Here is a 21,035-nt window from a genome sequence, read left to right on the forward strand (position 1 = left end):
TTGATGCTGCCCCTCTTGGTTTTGTCGTCTCTAACGATTCCCACTTCGTGAGAAGCCCAAAGATTGACCTTGAGAAAACCCCTTCTGACCAGGAAAATGAATTGGGATATTTTGGAGGACAGTTTGAAGCTGAGCAAACAGCCAATGTTAATGATGAGCAAGATAAGGGTGCTGTTGAGCGCACTAAGTTAGTTGATGCTGAGCCAACTGAACTACAAGCTGACCAAACAGAAAGAGTTCAAGCTGAGAGAAGCCTTAATGCTAACCTAGAGCTCAATTCTTCATCTGAGTCCCTTGACTCAATTGCTGCTGATCCCTCACCTCAAACCAAAACGGTCAGTTCTGAAAAGCGCTTTAAACGCAAAGCTTACAAGTCCAAATCCCTAGATCTATTGGCTGATTCTCCCCTTAGAGAACCAATTACTGACCTAACTGAACTTCAATACGAATTCTTCTCCTCCGTCATAGAGCCAACTCCGGATCAATTCACACAAAAGCAAGCCTCTGTTACACATACTGAGGAACAAGCCAAGACCCCTGAAAATCCAATCCCTGCCGAGCAAGAGCTTGAAGTCCAAGCTGATGGAAAGCTAGACAAGGAAAATCCTACTCATGACAATGCTGAGTTGCCTCCTCCTGCACCAACTCAACTTCAAACCAATGTTGAGTAGGTCAATATCTCTGCCGATCTACCTCTTCCAAATATTGAAACGCAGAATGTTGGACCATCAGTCCCTGCTGCTGATTTGAACAAAAGTCCAGCTGTTAATCATGCTGGCCCATCTGGTACTGGAAAGCAACCTACTCAAATACCGGCTGCTGAGCGAACTCCTGAGGCAACTTATGCCTACCTAAATGCTACTGAGTCTGGGCGTCGAATCATTGACTCAGCTCAATCCATTCTCCAGGATTTGACTTCCTCTCATGACGATGCTGCTGGGTTCGTTAATGTTGAGTCAACACAACTTTCTTCTATCACTCAGCTCCTGAATGAGATCAAGGGTCTCAAAGATCTTGTGAGTGTCATGACAACTGTTCAATCTCAACAACCCAAGCAAGACTCCATCGTGAAGCTGGCTGAACTGCAGTTAATGATGGTGAATCACATGGATTCCCTCCAAGGCCAAATAAATGCTCTGTCTGCAGTAAACACGGGATATGCTACCTCTGCTGAGGTTGACCACCACTTCACCAAGCTACACTCTGAGCTGACCGACACTCGTGCGCTAATTTCCTCCTCTTCCCAGTGTTCGATCGAGCAAATTAGCGAAGCTATCCGTCTACTCAACTTGAGTAAGGAAGAAATGGATACTGACTTGGTGAAAACAAATGAAATCCTACAATACTCCCAAGCCACCTTCAAACATGTGCGCCACACGAATGCTCAACGTCAGTTCTACGATTCGGCCTTGCTCAAAATGTATCATCAAGCTTATGCTAGGCTGACTGACACGCTGACCTGGATTGGGAAATCACAAGAATATATTCTGAGTATGTTTAGTGCATCCATCCGAGTCCCTGGATCAGTTATAGACGATGGCGTTCCTGTTTTCGACGGTCTTCGGGAGAGCACAAAACAGCTTAAGGCGTACTCAGTGAGATTAACTCGTGCTGCTCTCAACGACACTTTCATTCCTCCTCCGCCCGATGCTGGCAAAACGGGGGAGAAAGAATGAGCTGATGGAACTCAGCACAAATCAGGGGAAGCAGGAGAAGCATCTAGTAGTCAGCAGCAACAAAGAAACGCCAAGGGAAAAGGCAAAGTTAATCCTGCCCACCAAGCCCAAGTCAACAGAAAGAAATAGACTAGTCATTAGAACTTGACTTGTAGTATTTGGTTTTGGCGTTTTCTATTTCTGTATGCTGACTAACCATCTATCTATTTTAAAGCATCTTTTATTTCAAACTGACTTATCTACTTGTGATGCTTAATTGTTGTGCTATATGCTGAACTATCTTAAAAGAACAAACACACTAAAATTAAAAGGGAACATGCTGAGAAAAATTCTCAACACACACTTACTTTGATACATGAATACATTTGCTCTAATACAAGAATTCATATATGTTGAAAAACCTTTCCACATAATTTTGATTTGACAAAATTGTTTAAGTATAATTAAAAACATATTCTAAACACACTAAGTTTAAATGCTTTGATTTATTCTACTAATGTGTTTGTTCAATGTTGAGTTAAATTGTTTATAAGACACAAAGATTAAAAGGCCCAAAGCCCAATACGGAAGTCAAAGCCCAAGTCAAACAGTTTAAGGCAACTCGGCCCGCGTATGTCAAAACGATGTCGTTATGTACAAAACGCAACTCAGCGGAAGAAGGATCTAGAAGACCTTCGTGGAACAACTTCAGGACGAAGCTGCTGAGTTGATTCGACAAAGAGTACAAGACAGCAGCTGGCTAAGAACAACTTCCAGACAAAGTGTTTCCACTTTGGGTAAAGTTCAGAAGACACAGAATGCTGTCCAGTTGACCTTACCATAAATGGAGAGACATTCTGCCGAGCTGACCAAAAGCTGACCGAGGACAGAAGATACTCAAATCTGATTGGCCGAGAGCTCTGAGCAAGACAGGATGACAACGACAGGAAGCCATTTCCCTCCAACGGTTATTTTGAAATTCGAAATGACCGACACCTCAGACGTCTCTATAAATAGAGCCCTTCAGTTGCTTCATTCAACACAGAACTTGATCAAGCTATTACGCTGACCAAATTTTTATGCAAAGTTCTGCAAGAAAAAGCAAAGCAATCTTACACTAAATTTCATATCTTTTGTGTAAAAGTCTAGAGTGATTATTCAATCATCTAAGGTGTCTTAGCAATCATTGTTTAGGACAAACACTTATCATTTCTAGAGATTAGAAAGGAGAGGCTGAGTACTCGGTTATAGTACTCAGCGAGAGATTAGGATTGAGTAGAGGTATAGAGGAAGGTACTCTTGTTATACTCAGTTGCTAAGATTGTAAAAGGTTTGATGCTCTACCGTTAAAGAGCTCAGTAGAGAATTCGAAATCTCGGAACGTGTTCTGGGGACAGGACGTAGGCTTGGAGGCCGAACCTGGATAAATCTGCTGAGTAACATATTTCTAACCTTTAACTCCTTTATATATTATTGCTTGCTTAAACAAAAACTGACAAAGTAAAGAGGTCAAGCTGAGTTGTGCGCATTGAATATCTGAGCTCAGGAATAGACTCTAAGTGCTATCTCCTGACTCAAGTAAAGAAACTGACCTAGTCACTAGTTGACTAAGCCAGTATCTTGCTATTCACTCAGGGCCGCTGTCCAAACCTTTTTCTCATGAAAAAGAAGTCTTCCCTATCTTAAAATTTTTAAATAGTTCCTAACCCCCCCTTGGAACTATACTTGTAACGTTATAAGGGACCAACAATATATAATCTCTCTGATACCTAAGCTGACCGCGTATCAAACGGAGTAAATACATGTTCTAAGTATTGACCTCTTCTGAAAGCTGACCTAGGCTCATCTGAATTAGATCTTGGAAGGTCTAGAATTGAACTTAGTTAGTACAAGCATGTTTAGATTTTTCTCAATTAAATCTTGGAAGGTTTAGAGTTAAATTGAATCAAATAGATGCAACCCTTACGGGGGAGTAATTTCAGAAGAACGAAAGACAATTCAATCATGGGAAATTTCAAAACTGAGTTCCATAACTAAATATTTTGCCAACATCAAAATGGAGGAGTTTATTGAAACACCTTTCCAACATGATTTTGATTTGACAAAATTATTTAAGTTAATCCATGATTAAGACAATTAAATTTAAGTGCTTTGATTTAATTGTACTAATGTGTTTGTTCAATGTTAAGTATAAAAAGAACAGGAATCAAATTAAGATAGAACGTAGTCAGCATGATAACATAGCACGGGCTGAGTAAAGAATGACTCAGTACGAAAGAAGGAAAGTCTTCTTCAGGACCGAAGCTTACAGAACGAAGCTGACCGTAGAAGCTGAGTGAAAAGCAACTCAGCATAAAAGAAGAAAAGTCTTCTTTGGAACTATATCTTGCAGTACGAAGCTGACCGTGGAAGCTGAGTGAAAGGCAACTCAGTATCGGAATTGGCGACAATCAAAGACAACGGCTATCAAAGTCATGTTGAATGATTTTAAGGACAACACCAATGATCCGTTTGCTAAAAGACAAGATCCGACAACTGTCTGCACCAATAATAGAAACCTTGGAATTACGCAAAGAGTTAATTTCGAGATGTATGGGTCAAATGTCCGCTGGCTAAATGACGAAACCTGCACTACAAGACAAACCTGCACTACAAGAGTTAATTCAGACGACAGGATTGGCCTGCAAATCTGAAGCTGACCAGAACATGTCGTAAGAAAAAGCCGTTTGAATCCAACGGAAAATTCCAGATTCAAATCATTGTATCTTTAGATTTCAACTATAAAAGGACAAGTACACTTCTTGGATCCTTTGCCGACATTCAAGAGAAAAAGCATACATACAAAAGCACACCAAAACAAGAAAAAGATCTTACTCCAAATTTCCATTTCTGTGTAAAAGCTAGAATGATTTTTGTAATCATCTAAAGTGTTCTTTGTCTGAAAAAGAACAATTCTGTATCAATTGCAGAATTGAGAGAGTGGTGCTGAATACTCGGTTTTAAGTACTCAGTGGTAGAGAAATCTAGGTGTTCGGTTATAGCACTTAGTAGGAGTTGAGTAGACGAATAGAGGACGGTACTCTTGCATATTCAACTGCCTTGTAAACGGTTTGTGCTCTACCTTTAAAGAGCTCAATATTGGATTGAAAAAGCCCGGAGGAATTCTGGGGACTGGACGTAGGCGGAGAGGCCGAACCAGGATAAGTCGCACTAAGTAATTTCTAACTCTCTCTCAATATATATCTGTATGTGTTGCTTGATATATTTACTCAGCATATAAATTGTTTAAGCTGACACTGAGTAAATCAGAGTGCTGAGTTGGAAGCTGACCACAAAAGTGTCATTTCCCAGCTCGCAAGTAAAACAGTTCTAGTCAACATCTGACTAAAGCTGTCTTACGCCTCACTCGGCCGTGCTGACCAAAACTGAGTTGTGAAACTCAAAGAAGTATATTAAGTCAGCATAATTAAAAAGAAAAGTTATATTAGTTCCTAACCCCCCCTTGGAACTAATTACACGGGACCAACAACAAGTTCATAATAATCACAAAAATCAATGCCCTGGAATTTCTTCCTATTTTCAAACTCTAAGCCACGCTAAGCAATTTTAACAAATTCTATTTCAGGAATATTAACTCGACATCTATGCCTCATTTTCTTGAAACGATTAATAAAACTTTCAACGGACTCACCTGAGCGTTGAACCATACGAGATAGTTCGGCGACACATCCCTCGGGCTCAGTTCGATAGAACTGAGCATGAAATAATTGTTCCATATGACCCCAGCTTCTGATAGATTCAGGTTGTAATGTCGTATACCATGTGAAAGCCGGTCCAGTTAGTGATCCAGGGAATAAACACAAACGAAGCATATCGAAGTCTTGCTCCGCACTAATCCCGCTACATTGGAATGAAAATCGAGCAACGTGCTCGATGGTAGATTGTCCACTTTCACCTGAAAATAAAGAAAAATCTGGAATTCTAAAATTGTGAGGAAATGGGTATCGCTGGTCGTATTCCCTAGGGTAGGCTTTCTGAAACTCCGGACGGTATACTTTACGGATCGTAGGTCCATAAATTTCTGGCACGATGTTCCGAATACGTTGCCTATCCTCCGCTTCATTACACATTTCGCTCCTCACACCTGAAACACGAGACACGCTGTTATTATCACGAGAATTCTCACGAACATTTTCACGAGTATATTCGCGGGTATGATCACGGTCTTGATTTCTCCACGTGCCCCCCGAACCACGGGCATTGATGTCACCATAGTGCTCCGAGTGGGTATTAGGTTCGGTGTTTGACCTGAAATGAGGCGCATTTGGGGGTATTGAAAATTGTTCCGAGGTTCTTCGATCTCCTCGCTCATTGAATCTTATGTTTTCCTCCCGACTAGACGGTGGCCTATATCGGTCGCCTTGGGGAGTGCCTTCCCTTGTGTTATCTGAAACATTGTGAGAATTCAAATTTTTAGCATAAATTTCAGCACACCTATCTGGGATTCTATTCATCTCATCGGTGAGATTATTAATCATGTTTTCCAAATTGGGTTGTCTCCAAGCTTGCATCATCTCAGTTTGAGCTTTAACATTTTGCGACATCTCGGCTACAAGCCTTTGCATATTGCGCATATGGGCCTCTTGTCTCGCAAAAAATGCGTTGAAGTCCGGTTGTGGCATTGACGTCCGATGAACGTCTTCCAAGTGGCTCACGGTCTCGGCGACGTAACCCTCGGGTGCATTTGCGTCAACGTTTTCATCTTGACCCCTATTCTGATTTTCATCAGACTCCGGAATGGGTAGTTCTCGACCTCTATTTTTCCTTGGTGGCATCTTAAACAACGAATGATATTAGAAAAGTTTGGAAATAAATTGCCAAAACAGAATATCAAAGCAAAAATACCATAAAAAAAAACACTTAGTGAATAAAATCGGTATTCACAAAAAGTTATTAAAATTTTGGTAAAACTTAAGAAACCGTAGTTTTGGTACTAATGATAAAAAAAACGTTTTTAGGTCCCACTGGGCGTGCCAAAAAATTGTTGGCGATATTTTTGAAATATCCCAATTTTCAACCTTGATACGCGAGTGCGGGGATTAAAAATGGTAAAAATAATGCGGGCGTGCCAGAAAAGCTATTTCTCAAAGGATAAAATGGTAATTGAATACAGTAAATAAATAAAATGCGCCTAAATTACTTGAATTCTAAACGAAAAAGCGATTGACTACCGTTACAAGGACTGAAAATAAAAACAACGGTCTTGGGCCCCGACGTTACTTGACAGGTCGGTCGGAAAAGCAATTTTTAAATATAAGTACCAAAAATAAAGTAATAAAACGACACAAAAATATAACTTTTTTAATTTTCTTTTATATTTTTATTGATTTTGTAAATATTTTTCAATGTTTTTTTGTGTTACAAATAATAATAAAGCATGAAAATTACAACTTAAAAAGAAACAATAACTTTAAAGCTAGAAATGTAAATAAGTCATGAAAAACAAATATATACGGGATGAAATAAAATTAAACCGATCTCTTTGATATCGTTGGGATGCGTGAAATTAAGGACTGGAACTCCGGAAAATTGGCTCGGGGGCTGTTGCGTTGTCTGGATAATTCTGGGTGAATTCGGAGCAGTTCGGAGAATTCAGGGACTTGAACAGAAATTTACCACCAAGCCAATAAATCATCAGCACTTTGTGGAACAAAAACAGTGATTTCGTGGGACTTTCGGGCTCAATTTTGGAATCTGTAGAGATCGGATTATAGCGAAACAAATGCCAATATTTAAAGTTAGTGTGCGAATGAAGGGTTTAGAACTGGAATTTCAGAACAAGGTCGAGTAAATGAGTCGGAATAAATTACTGAAAATGGGGTGACATGATAATTGTTTGATGGTTGAAAAACCAAAAGCTTGATTCTGTTTCGTGGATGGTACTTTATGGACGATTAAGAAGGCTATAGGATGTCGTTTTTTACGAAATAAAAATTGAGAATTCGAGAATTGATGTCAATAAAGAGATTAAAATTAATTTGGGCTAAAATGATCAGCTAACGAACTCTAAATAAAATTTGGAAAACGGCTCACCAGAAAAGTTGTTTGATGAATTTTTCAATGTTGAAAAACTCAAAAGCTTGTTTCTGGGTCTTTTTAATTGATTGAGATCAATAAAAAGTTTCAAAACATGATTTGGAATAAGTGTGTAAACTAAGAATGGCTCGAAAATGGGGTTTCGGTGATCTTGGTTTCACAGAAAATGCTTGAAGCTTTGAAGAATATAACAATGGTGAAATTTGATTTAGACTAAGAAAGCTTGAACCGAGGATTGAGTGATGATTTTACTGACTTAACTAAGAGATTGCAAGAAACGATTTGAAAATTGGTTGATTAAACTAAGAGAATTTCGGATTTGAAGTTTCTGAAAATTGAAAGCTTTTCTGAGGAACTTAAGATTAAAGAACTAATTCTGGGAATTGAGACTTTGTTTAGACTAATTAGATGCTAAAGAACGATTTCTACGAATCTAAGGATTGATAAAAAAGGCGATTTTGGCAGAGATTTTAAGAGAAAAATTGAGTTGTCTGTGTTTGATTGATTTTGAGTGGGGTTTGGAATGAAGGATTTGAGCTCAATTTATAAGATTTTGAGTAACAAATCTCATGTTAGTGGCCCTTAAACTTCTCACCCATGATCCCATTACCTTCCCATAAGTTGAAGAAAGAAAATGGCTGAGTTGGGAGTTGGAAAAATGGAGGAAATGCCGTGAAATACTTTCCTCAAATAGGTAGACATATTCAACCCGTTTTTCAGCACTGCTTGTCTTTGAAAAATTCTGCCGGCTTCGTTTTAGCTCCGTTTTGCTCCGTTTTTGACATTCCGGAAAGCTAACATCCCGAACTTTCTAAAAAAAATAAAACTGTCTGATATCTTGCTGTTTCGGGGTCCGTTTTCATTGTCGAAGTTGCTGGACGGGTTACTGAAAAATGGTGCAAATTTGCCCTTGATTTTTATTATTTCTTTTTCTTTTCTTTTTATTTCTATTTTCTTTTTTTTATATAATAATCTTTTGATATTATTTTCTATTTTTTATCACATTTTTATTTTATTGAAAAATGAATTTAATTAAAATAAAATAACTATAGAGTAAAAATTATAATCCATGCTAAAACACAAAAAGTTAAATTAGTCCCCAACAGATCCTTACCTCGATTTTTACTCATTTCTTTTCTTAACTTTTATTCCATGGCTCGAAAATCACTAAAAACTCATCTTATGAGAAATCATCTACTTCTTCCCCCTCCAAGATCCTAAGAATTCGCCCTTCAAAGTTTGCAAAGTGAACTTAAGAGTTGCTTCCCAACCTTCAACCATGACCCAAACTGTTCTTACTAAAACTATGAATAAATATGCTTGGCTGAGGTAGATGACTGTTAGCTTACCTCTAGAAAATGAAAGAGCCTATCAACCTCCTTCCGGGACCCTGGGTATTTTTACCCCAATATATGGAATGGGAAATGTGATTTCCTTTACCCAAAGAGGTTGTTGCTGTTCTGAATGAGTTCAATTTAAGCTCTTGTTAAATTTCGTCCAATGCTTGGCTTGAACTATTTACTTTTGATAAAATTTGCACTGATTTAGATGTTAATCTAATCAGGCCTTTGTTTCGACACTTCTGGCATCTAAGCAAGAAATTTGACGAAGACATGGTCTATTAATCTATCAATTCTTTACGATGTTCTTTCTTGGAAAAGAAAGTGCAAAGTGTAAAGAACTTTAAACTGAAGTGGTTTTGGATAAAACTGAATGGTTTAGATCCGAACTATCCTTATGTTTGAGGATTTCCTTTCTCTACAATGTGGATAAACTCCAACAAATTCGAACTCATGGAAATCTGCCAACAACTTGAGCTTGAGCTCCGAGGAAAAAGATGGAGCAATGTGGTTGGAAGCTTACAACAAATGATGGAATTATCACGAGATGCTGGGATTGATTCGTACTGACGGTTTTTCTGTTTTTGTGAGCAAACAAGAAAAAAATAATAAAATTGGAGTTGAGCTTAGAAAATAAATGGGATTCATGTACTGAGGGAGTCAAAATATTTCATTGATTATATTAAGATGGATTCTTGGACTAGGGCGGGGGAGGTAGGAGCGCGTCTGGTCATAGTGCAGGTTTGACATTGATAAAAAAAACTATAATCCTCAAAATTTTAGAGCACGAGAACACTGTGCTTTTTTTTTTTTTAAATATAAAAATAAAACTTATAGTTTGAGTCATTTTCAAACATAAACTACATAGTTTAAAAGTTTGAAAACTGATATCTTATTATTTATTCCGTTGACAAATGCATTCCATTTCAAGAAGTTTGTTGCACAATTATCAAGTTCATAAATTTTCAATCTCTCACTTGATTATGTTAATCTATTTTTCAAATTCAAACAAAATTAACAATTAATTTCATTTGGAAAATTAAGTAGGAGACTTCAATTTCAAGCACAAATGGGTTTGGAGAGAGAAGATAGAGAGGGGTAAGTGTGTTTAAAGAGAGAATGAAAATAAATTAAAAAGATGTGAGAGAATGAGTAGATCGTGAATTTGATATTTTATTTTTGTTTTGAGTTTGTTTGTGATAGTTAGATAATAAGTGTGTTAATTTATAAAACAAATAAATATAAAGATAAAAATAGCTTTACCATTTGACTTTTGACTTTTTTTAAACACTCTTAGTGAATTAGACTATTTTTACCAACGGAATGAACTTCAAAGTACCAATTTACAAATTTTTAAACCACCTAATTTTATCAATTTTAGTTTATTTTTCTATAATGTCCTAATATATGGTGGTGAATTTTTATAAGGCATAGATTCTCTTTCCCCTGTAAATCACTAGTTGAAGAGACAAACTTCACTTTTGTTTTCTATAAACAGATTAGCAGTAGTTAATTCATAGATTGTTCAGTACAAGACTGGAAAAAATTTATTAATACAGAATTCGTCTCTTTAGCAACATGAAAGTTGGTATTTCAACAAATTTGGATCAAATAGCTAGAAAGATTTAAACATGTAAAATAATATATAAATATACTATGAAGTGAAGTGAAACATCAAAGGAGGGCGAATCCTTGAACGATCAAAGCATCAGCAAGAACTTGATTAGCAGCTTGAGAAGGGTGAACACTGTCCCAAAACACATACTGTGTAGCATTGGAGCATGTTCCTGGTGACTTTGCATTGCACAAAAACACCGTTGTCTCAACTGTTCCCGTCCCGCAGCAGCCCCTTTTGGCCTCAGCAAATCCCGAAGCTGAAGGGGATTTAACAAGGTCATAGAGCGGCTGGAATATGTCAAAGATAACAATCTTAAGATCAGGAAGTTGTTTTTTCAGTTTTGTAGCAGCTGCATTGACCTTCTTGTTGAACTGCTGGGCGTCGGTGTTTATGTTCGAAATGCATCCGCTCTGCTGGTACCCGAACAATGTTCGGGCTGCTGGAAGGCATCCTAGTGGTGGCAGTGATGTTACGCCGATTCTTCTAGCGCCCTGCCCGTATAATCCCTTGACGAAGGCTGTGAAGGAATCGATAAGGTATGAGCCGTATTGGTCAGGGGTGTAGGCTTTGTTGAGGAGGGGGTTGACGTAGTAGTTCTGGAGGAAATCGCTGCTTCCTGCGCTTAGAAGGTATAATGCACCCTCTATTATTGTTTGGGTTGTATTACTGCCGGCTACCTTGGCGAGTTTGCCCTTGTACTCCCTGAAGTACTGCAACTGCTGAGGTAATGTAATTGCATGCTGCAACAACAAATTTTAAAATACTAATCTATATTAGACATGATTTCCAGGATTAATCACTACTAAATAAGGTAAATTACATCTGCGGTCTCTCAATTTGACTTTAATTTCGTTATGATCTATGAATTTCAAAACCCGATATAAAAATTTACAAACTTTTCTTTATTAAGATAAAAGCTGTTTTTTTTTTTATGAAAATAAATCGGTTTAGAGCCTAGTTTTTCATTGAATTGTTTTCGATTTTTCAAATCATTATTTTCAAACCATTTTCTCTCAAAAAAATATGATTATAATATATGATTTCAAGAATTAAAGTAGATTAGAATATAATTTCCATCTACTCTACAATAGAGAGTCACGTGCTATTGGAGTAGTCAAAGGGTTAAAAGACTTAACTAATATTTGATAAAACTAAAAATTAAGTGCTGAAAAAATACGAAAACTATTAAATGTTGTAATTGTTTGATAAATATTGAAAATAAGTACGAAATATTAAAATAATTAGGTGGAGAAAAGGAGAAATTCTACTATGGTACCGGTCCATTGGACATTGCCAATAGAAACATGACAATTGTTCACTTTCTTTTCTTACACCAATCATCTCCCAATGAGATAGCATGATTCTCTTTTTTTTCATTGATTGGGTCCATAAAAGTTCTCAATATTAGTTGATAAAGTTTAACTTAAAATTTCAAGTAAATATTTTAACTTATTAAAATAAAATGATTTTTTAAACTTAATTGAATAATTTAAATGATAGAAAAAATAACCGTTATCAAATATATTTAAATTAAATATATATTTAATATTTTAATTTAGGTCGTTAAATGGTTTATCAATCAAGGTCTTATATATTAAGGGACTAAACCATTTTTTACCTCTCATCTACACAAAATGTTGCTTTTTTTTTCATTACTTGGTAATATTTATCCAAAATTATCAAAATTAATGAAATCTCACTAAATTACCAATTTTTAAAACAGCGTTTTAGATAGATCAAGTGGAAACAGTGCTTCAAACCCTTATGTCACTAAAATGGAAAAATGATTAATTTTATGTGTTGTTTTCAAATTTATGGGTGATAAAGAAAGTAAGACCGAAATTAAAGAGCCATATGTGTAATTTCCCTACTAAATCTAACACAAAGTATTAAACTTGAAAGGGTAAAATTACAAACATTGAGCATAGCAGCTTTGTCATCATAACCAGAAGCAGCAGAAGCAAAGTTTGCTCCAATAAGAAGCCTTTTCCCAGATGCATCTGGGCTCAAATATGCTGCTGGATAAGTTGTAAATCCCAGAGTTTCAGCTGCACCCAAAACAAAAGATCCAACCTTTATACTCTTAAACATACACAATTCAAACCTCAATAACCAAAAAGCTCAAAACATTAAAGTTCCTTACCAGTAATATCAGTAGCTAATTTCCCATTACAGAACCTCCCAGTAGGTTGATGATTAGCAAAATCTCTTCCATAAGGAGGATAATTAGCCTTAAAAAGGGTAGGTAAATAGTTATTATTCCCTACATCAACAGCTGAATCACCAAATATAACAACAGCAGGAACTACTGTATCTTGTGCAAACCCATTTTTAAGAAGTGAAAAAACTACTAAAAAGAAGCAGAAAGAAGAGGTGGTGGTGTCCATAACGATGGCGTTTTAGGAAGGAATGGAGGATTTGATGTGAGTTGAAGCTTTATAGAGGAACTGTGAAAATGATGAGTTAATGGGGGGAAAGAAGGGGAAGATGGAAGTTGAGAATGGGTAATAAATGTGAGTTGTTCAAGTGGAGATGTTAGCATTTAGAGCAAATAGTACATCAAGGCAAAGATAATATGTAGTGCAGCCTGATATGTCTGTTTCTTTCCTCTTTTTTGAACAGTTTTCTTATTATTCATCAGATCATATGGATGTGAGCAGTCCATTTTCCAAAAAAAATCATGGCATGATTTTTGTTTTGAGTGATTTCATGACATTTTTAATTGGGATTAGCTATAAATTTAGTCGTGTGGTTATTGGAGGAGACTTAATTTAGTTTCTACGTACAAAATATTGTAATTTTTATTAGATAAAATAAAGAAAATTATAAAATTAATTTAAATACCAGCAAACATGAATAGTGGTATTCGTTCGGGAACAGTTGCATCCATCGGTGAACAGTGGTATTCGTTCGTGACCGGATATGTTCTCTCGTGTTCTATAAAACTTGACTATTGTCAACTATAAAGCCATTAAGGATTGGAGAGTTTGATGTGATTTTGACATGAAATTGATATAAAAAACCCAATTTTTTTTTAATGAGAACCGTCTATATAAACGTTAGTTTCAGATTGCACCGTTTTATATGTAATGACTAAATTCGCTCTTCCTTAATAATTTATAGAGAAAAGTATAAAATATAAATTACATAAAGGACAAAAATACCCTTTTGATCTGTTGACTTTGACCGCAACGTCATCAAAAAATTAACAACGTTGCTCATTCAGACCCTGTTTGCTAATAGAATGAACCTCAACATATCAGTTTGTAAATTTTTAAACTACGTAGTTCATGTTTGAAAATGGTCCAAACCACGAGGTTTATTTTTGTACTTTTCCCTAATTTATATATAAATGATTTATTTTATTTGGCATGAATACTTTATAGGAAAGAAATATTGAAAAACCCTATTATTATGATTTTGTTGAGTTGAACCTCTAATATTTTATTTAAACACATTAAGTTCATGTCCTTTTATTTTTTATCACATTAAATGTGTGATAACTAGAAAAGTTAGTTTTTAACATAAAACTTAGTTCATAGTACTATTTATTTAATTTGCATTTGAAATTTCTATTTTAACAGTTTAAAAGCAGTTTTTTAAAAATATACTGTAATGTGGTTATAAAGAAAAACTGTAACCGTAAAAAAATATAATTTTAGACAAAAATGAAATCAATAACATTCTGTTAATTAATTTAAATATTCACAACTAACTAATTAACTTGTTCAAATAAAATATCATAAACTCCATCTTGCCAAATCATAATGATAAGTAAAGTCAAGATGTTTTTTTGCCTTAATTTGATACCAAAAAAGATTTAGGCACATCCATAACTTTATTTGGTATATATGGATACTTTATGGTATTAGTAACTATCATAGTTATGTAGCTTAACTGTACAAATGAGAAACAAAAGAACTAGTAGAGGGGGAAATGTGGCAGTTGGGAGTGATAAAAAGGAAGTTATATCCATCATATGTCTGCAATTGAAGGTCATTTTGTCATTTCAACCAAAATGAAAATGGTTTAAATATTACTATTTTCAGATTGTGACAATTAATTATTCATTTTATTGTACAATAAAATTTCTTCAAGTGATTTTGTATTAAATATTTAACAAGATAAGCAATTTGTCTATGGTTCTTAAACTTAATGTTTGCCGGATAGTATAATTTTAAGTCTAATCTATGGAATTCATGTACGATTTTATATTCTGACTACTCTCTAATCTAAAAACGTTTTGATATCCAATAAATTTAAAATTGCACAGGTAGAAATTTTTATTAATGAGACTTGAAATTACACATTTGATAAATGTTAAGAGTTAAAATTACATTATCACCTCTTCAAAAAACTATAGGGCGAAAAAGTATACCTTATCTGATATTCAATGCTTAATATAAAAATCATTAGCCCCTTAAAATTGGTCGGAAAATTACATTATCACCTCTTCAAAAAACTATAGGGCGAAAAAGTATACCTTATCTGATATTCAATGCTTAATATAAAAATCATTAGCCCCTTAAAATTGGTCGGAAGTGCGGCTGCCCAGGGCACGAAGCGAAAAAGGGCCCAAATTTTATTTTATTTACTATATATATTAATTTTTTATTATAAATGTAGTTATAATGCCTAATTAGATCTAAAAGAGACCAAATAACATAATATTTTAAGTCTTAAATGAGTTCAAATTTCTATTTTAAACTCTTAAGCTTTTTGTGACAAAGATCAAATTTAACCCTAATATTTTAAGTGAAGTGCAGATTTAGCCTTAACGTATGAAATAATGCAAATTTTATCCTAACATTTCCAAACAAAATCAATTTTAGTCATATGTTATAGAAAATTAGAAAAAACTGATTTTACTGGTATTTAACTATAGCTTCAGACCTTCCAAATATTTATATTTAGGATATTTAATGTATTACTAATAAAATTACAAAAATTATGTTAAAATGTTAAAAACTAAATTTTCTATATATAAATTAATCATAATTTTTTTTTATCAAATTGTCTAAAATATTCACTATATTATTAATACAATTACAAAAAAACTATAAAAAAATCTACGAAACTATTTCAATTTATCGATAAAATTATTTAAAAATATCTAATGTGACAGTTAGTCAAATCAGTTTTTTTAAAATTTTTGATAACAGGACTACAATTGATTTTTTTGAAAATATTAGAATTAAATTTGCATCATTTCATATGCTAGAGCTAAATGTACATTTTCATACCATTTTGTTTTATTAAGAGTCATTTATCTCTTATTTTACTTAGAGCTCATAAAACGTGAGGACATATCGTGGTGAGTTTAGTGGACCAAATTCGAAGCTGCTAATGTATTAAGTACATATTTAACATATATAAATATGATTATAAAAAAACATATATAATTATGATTTCTCAAATTGATATTCAAGAATTAAACTGAGGTGAAATGGGTATTAAGTTGAATATAATATTCAATCTCTTCCATATTTAAAAAAGAAATCAAGTTAAGAAATCCAGGTGGTACATATGTAAAGATGCATGCACGTGCATGAGTTAATATGCTCCGTTACGGTGCATGACTTTTATAATTGGAGTATTATATTTATGTTTCCGTTGACACTTTCTTCGGCTGAAATTAACTATTTGTCAAATCATGACGTCATATTATTTGGTAATTACAGCAAAATCTAGCTGACTTATCAACATATTATTTTGTTTTTCAGTTATGCTATATTAGAATATTCAATACTTTTTCATATGGTTTCAGTTATATGAATAGGATTGGAAATGGATGAAAAAACGGAAATTTATAAAACCGACTCAAAAACCAGGATCCCCGTTGACTCGAAGCTCAAATGCTTAATAATAAAGTTTTCAAAATGTCAACAAAAATATTTATAATTAATTAATATCGGTTCGATTATAACCAAACAATGTGAAACTTCATAGAATAATTACATATTTGATGTCTCCATTAGAACCATATAATTTCACTTATTTTCCATAATATAAGAAGTCATGAAATACCAGAAGTCTCAAAGAGCAATTTAAGAAAATTGTGAATTTATATTCTGACATTTACTAATAAGTATATAGCTTAAACATAAAAAATATGTAACCTACAAAATACATTCGGTTTTCATTTTAAATATAGATCTTCAATTATCAAATGAGGAGTAATTACAACACGCATCTTTTGATTATATTATCCAACGTTCAACTCCTTTCCTCAAACCATTCTTCCTTCCAACTAAAACTACTTAATCGGCAAAATTTTATAAGAATATAGACAAAAATAGAGCTTCGTAACAGCTCATAATGCACATCAATAATTTAAGCTTGAATCGAACATATTTGTTGAAATGCCATACCAAAAGTATATGTTGTTGAAAGTCAAATTGAAAAAAGAAACTGATGAAAGACGTCAAATTAAAAGAAAAACAATAATTGAAAGACAAATAATGTATACACTAACTTAGGGCTATGGGTTTAAAATAAAAACTGAAATAGAAATCAACTACATTAATCTGGCGTGAGATCAATTCTGGCGAAGAACAAAAACTGTGGAAGAAGTGGCAATGGCGGCTGTTTGAGTCCTGGTGGTCGTTGTGATCACGAACTTTTCCGACCTTAATGATGAAATGAAGTTGCTTGTGCTCAGCATATTGCAGGTGGACCTCAGATCACGAATAGAAACACGAGAATCATTCTAGGAAAAATAAATTTTTCAAGGGGTGATCGATAGGCTACAAGATGTGGCCGATCGACCATGCATTAATTCTCAGTTCGTCACCATTTGGAAAGGGGTTAAATCTGCTCCTTTAACCAATTGGTGGCCTAACAACCACTGTGGTTGATCGGCCACCCACACGTGGACGATCGGCTACATCGACAATTTTGGAATTGGAGAAAAACTTAGTAAAATATATGAATGAATTGCTAACTAATTTAGTGGAAAAGACATAAAAAAAAATGAATTTAAAAGTGTTATGAAAATAAAAAAGTCAATTTAAATTAATTAATAATGAAAACACATTTTTATAATCATTGAAAAATACAGTTAAAATAAATAAAAATAAGATTGATGGGAATTAAACTTGAAACCTCTTAAATAGAAGCATACATCTTTAGTCATCTCAACTATCTTTAAACATTGAAGTGATACTACATAGAGTCTATATACGCTAATATTAAAGAGGCTACAAAGGGTAAAACGGTCCATACTCAAGGATAGAGCCGGTGACCGGGGGGTTCGGGCCCTAGGTTGGCTCCGCCCCTCTAACTAAATACAAACTAGGCTCTACCATTTATATTAATACAAAGTAAATAACTCAAATATTTAATCTTTATTTTTGAAAGAGCTCTTTAATCACATCCTAACTAACTATAAACTTAATTCTAGGGATAAAGGCTTATTTTGGGTTTTGTATTATCCAAAGTTTTATCATTTGCCTAGTGTGTTATCATTTGGTAACATTTGTGTTATGTTGTATTCTCATATTTGATATTTAACCCTTTTTGTTTATCCCATTTGTTAATTCTTCACATGACATAATTTTTGACACATGACATATACACATATTAATTGTTTTAATTATTTTTTCCATATAAACTTTATATGTGAATAATGTTGCGGAAACGATTAACAAATTGAAAGATAAAACATAAAACAAATAGAGAAAACATCAGAATTTAACGAGGTTCGGCCAATATTGCCTACATCCCCAAACACTACTAAATATTATTGCGAATGAGCAATTACAATAGAGAAAGGAGGAGAAAACAACAAAGACTTAGAAATTAGAGGAGGCTTGTTGTGGGGTGCCTTAAGCCTAAAACCCAAGCCCAAATATATAGCCTTCCAAACTCCCCCAAAAAGTATAACTTTCCAATGTGGGACTTTGGACAATTAATATACACCTTTTCCTCTTCTTCCCTTTAGGCTAACACTATGACATTCTTAAAAGAGAGCCATTTTTTCTACAGATAAATAAATAAAAAAAGTAATTCCTTATTTATCCACGTATTAAATCTATATGTAATTTTTTTGAAAATAATTTGCATATATATATATATCACGTGTTAAAAATTGTATCATGCGAAAAATTTAACAAATCAGATAATTTTTCAACCAAAATATATCAAATGTTATCAATGAGAATAGATCGGGGCAAATATATAACCAAATAATACCACAAAATTTTGCATACGACAGTTGATTCAAACACGGCTTTAAGAAATGAGATAGATAATGTATTAAATGTGTGAATTAAGTTTTCCATTGAGTTGAATTAGGAACATAGTTATAAGCCTGAATTTTCAGTTGGCAATGAATGACAATCAAGGAAAAAGATCTTAATGGTCTTTGGAGTAATTAGGAAAGTAGTAATCCATATTTCTTAAAGTAGAGATTGATTGAGATGGGTCAAGTTCAAGCCGTTTTCAGTTAGCAATATAGCTTGCAACATCTTAATCAACGTGGACGTGGCTGTCCCCAAACTATTCAATTAAGAACATACTTTATCATGCATTACACTTAACCAAACTTTAACTTTTATAAAAGATTAGACGCCAATTCCAAATTTTAGTTCCTAATTTATTATCCTATTCTTTTTTTAGCAAATGTAATACAACTGAATTATTGAGTGGGTCTTAAACATTTATGAGGTTTGTGTTAAATGAAAACATTGAGCTCTAATCAATAAAATTTTTTATTAATACTTTTATATAACAATCATGTTTTTAAATTTTTTAGATAATAAATATAATAAAATAATTTAATTAAATAAATATGGTATAATAATAAAAAAAAAATTAGACTTTCAAGACTCTTCCAGTTAGATTCTAAAAGTTTATTGGATAAGTTAACATTTACTTAACTCCCAAATTTGGAGGGAAGGTATTTGTACTCATTCCGCTTACCCGCGTGTATGTGGTATTTGATCTAATTTTGTTATTAAACACATTACAAACCCGTTTGTTTCAGCTGTTCTTATTTGATGTTTGTTGTTGCTGATAGACAGTGGATATTAATTGTTTTTTCTACAAAAAAACAGTTGTTTCGCAATTTTACAAATAATTTCTATCGTCTGTTTAGTATTGAAAGGAAAAAAAACAGCTCAAAAAAATGGAAACAAACAGGTACTATATTTCAATTTGAAATATTGCATTAAGATAATAATGTCATTCCACATAAAATTTAATATTAGGATTATTAACGGAGAATAAACTTAGATCATCTTCAACATACTCTTATTTCACTCTCTATAAATAATATAAACAATTGATTCTTAATGATTTGAAGAGTGAATGATACATATCATCTCCAACAATACTCATCATATTTACTCATTATTTATTATTTTGTCATTAAAATTATTCTATGTGTTCGATTATATAAGTCATTCTAGGGTGTTCCACACAAATTAAGAAATACAATTAATATAGAGTCAATTAATGAATTTTCATGGGTTAACTAAAAAAAATTCTCCCTCATAATGGTTGGAGAATAAGCATTTGAATATTAAAAAACACATGGATCAAAATAAAATTTAATGCTTAAATTTTTGGAAAACTAAAACCACTTATATTTGAGAAAAAAAAAACTAATTTGCTAGAATAAGTGGAATGGAGAGAGTATTAAATATTATTATACTTATCAATAGTGAGAGAAGAGATTTCTCAAAAATAAATTTACTAATAAAAAATGAAATAATGAGAAGACTATGAGTGGAGAGATGTTCCTCAACAATAGAGTATGTGGAGGTTCTTAGTGATATAAGGAGCCACTAAAGGTCTGTTTGTTTTTGGGTTCGAGGATGTTATTTAAAGGTAGGTTATTTGACTAACCTTGTTTGGAAAGAAGTTTAAATGCAGGTGATAGTTAAATGAAGGTTAGAAAACCTTAAAATAACCCCAATTTTAGTCTCACCAAATTGGTAGGATGTGGAGGTTCACTAAATAACCTTCACTCCATTCCTTTTAATGAATTTTGTTAAACATTCATCCAAACAAACCATAAAAGGTATTGAAGTTGGTTTTTAATTTGCTCTTTAAATTTTAACTTAAGAGTCAAACTAAGAGGCTTTTAGATATACTCTTAGTTTTCACATACAAAACAATGTGATTTTAAGTTAGCTTAATACATCATTTGTCCCCTAAACTTGTCCAAAAAGCTTGATTGGCCCATGAACTTTCAAAGTGTGCCAATAGCCTCCTCAACTTGTATAAAATGTTCAGTTAGCTCCTTAAACTTGCGTAAAATGTAATCAATTGATCACTCGGTTGCAAAAAAAGTAAATTAAACGTTGAAGATGTATTCCACGC

The 21,035-nt window shown here is 33.6% G+C and overlaps 1 protein-coding gene across 1 annotated transcript; it reads right to left on the reverse strand.

Annotated features, from left to right (window-relative positions):
• Window positions 1-10,610: 10,610 nt before the first annotated feature.
• LOC136224796 (GDSL esterase/lipase APG) lies at window positions 10,611-13,186 on the reverse strand. The gene is made up of 3 exons (XM_066013219.1): window positions 12,853-13,186; window positions 12,627-12,757; window positions 10,611-11,449 (listed from the first exon to the last, which is right to left on the reverse strand). The coding sequence occupies exons 1-3, from the start codon at window positions 13,094-13,096 to the stop codon at window positions 10,766-10,768; spliced, it is 1,059 nt and encodes a 352-aa protein (XP_065869291.1). The 5' UTR covers window positions 13,097-13,186; the 3' UTR covers window positions 10,611-10,765.
• Window positions 13,187-21,035: the final 7,849 nt, after the last annotated feature.

Source organism: Euphorbia lathyris, chromosome 3 (assembly GCF_963576675.1).
Source record: "Euphorbia lathyris chromosome 3, ddEupLath1.1, whole genome shotgun sequence".
NCBI lineage: Eukaryota > Viridiplantae > Streptophyta > Magnoliopsida > Malpighiales > Euphorbiaceae > Euphorbia > Euphorbia lathyris.

Excerpts from the sequence above, each read along its gene's own strand:
- LOC136224796 (XM_066013219.1), bottom strand. The coding sequence starts at position 13,096 with ATGGACACCACCACCTCTTCTTTCTGCTTCTTTTTAGTAGTTTTTTCA. Across the intron at positions 12,758-12,852 it reads ATTAGCTACTGATATTACTG|CTGAAACTCTGGGATTTACA; the intron begins GTAAGGAACTTT and ends TTTTGGGTGCAG. Across the intron at positions 11,450-12,626 it reads ACAAAGCTGCTATGCTCAAT|CATGCAATTACATTACCTCA; the intron begins GTTTGTAATTTT and ends TTGTTGTTGCAG.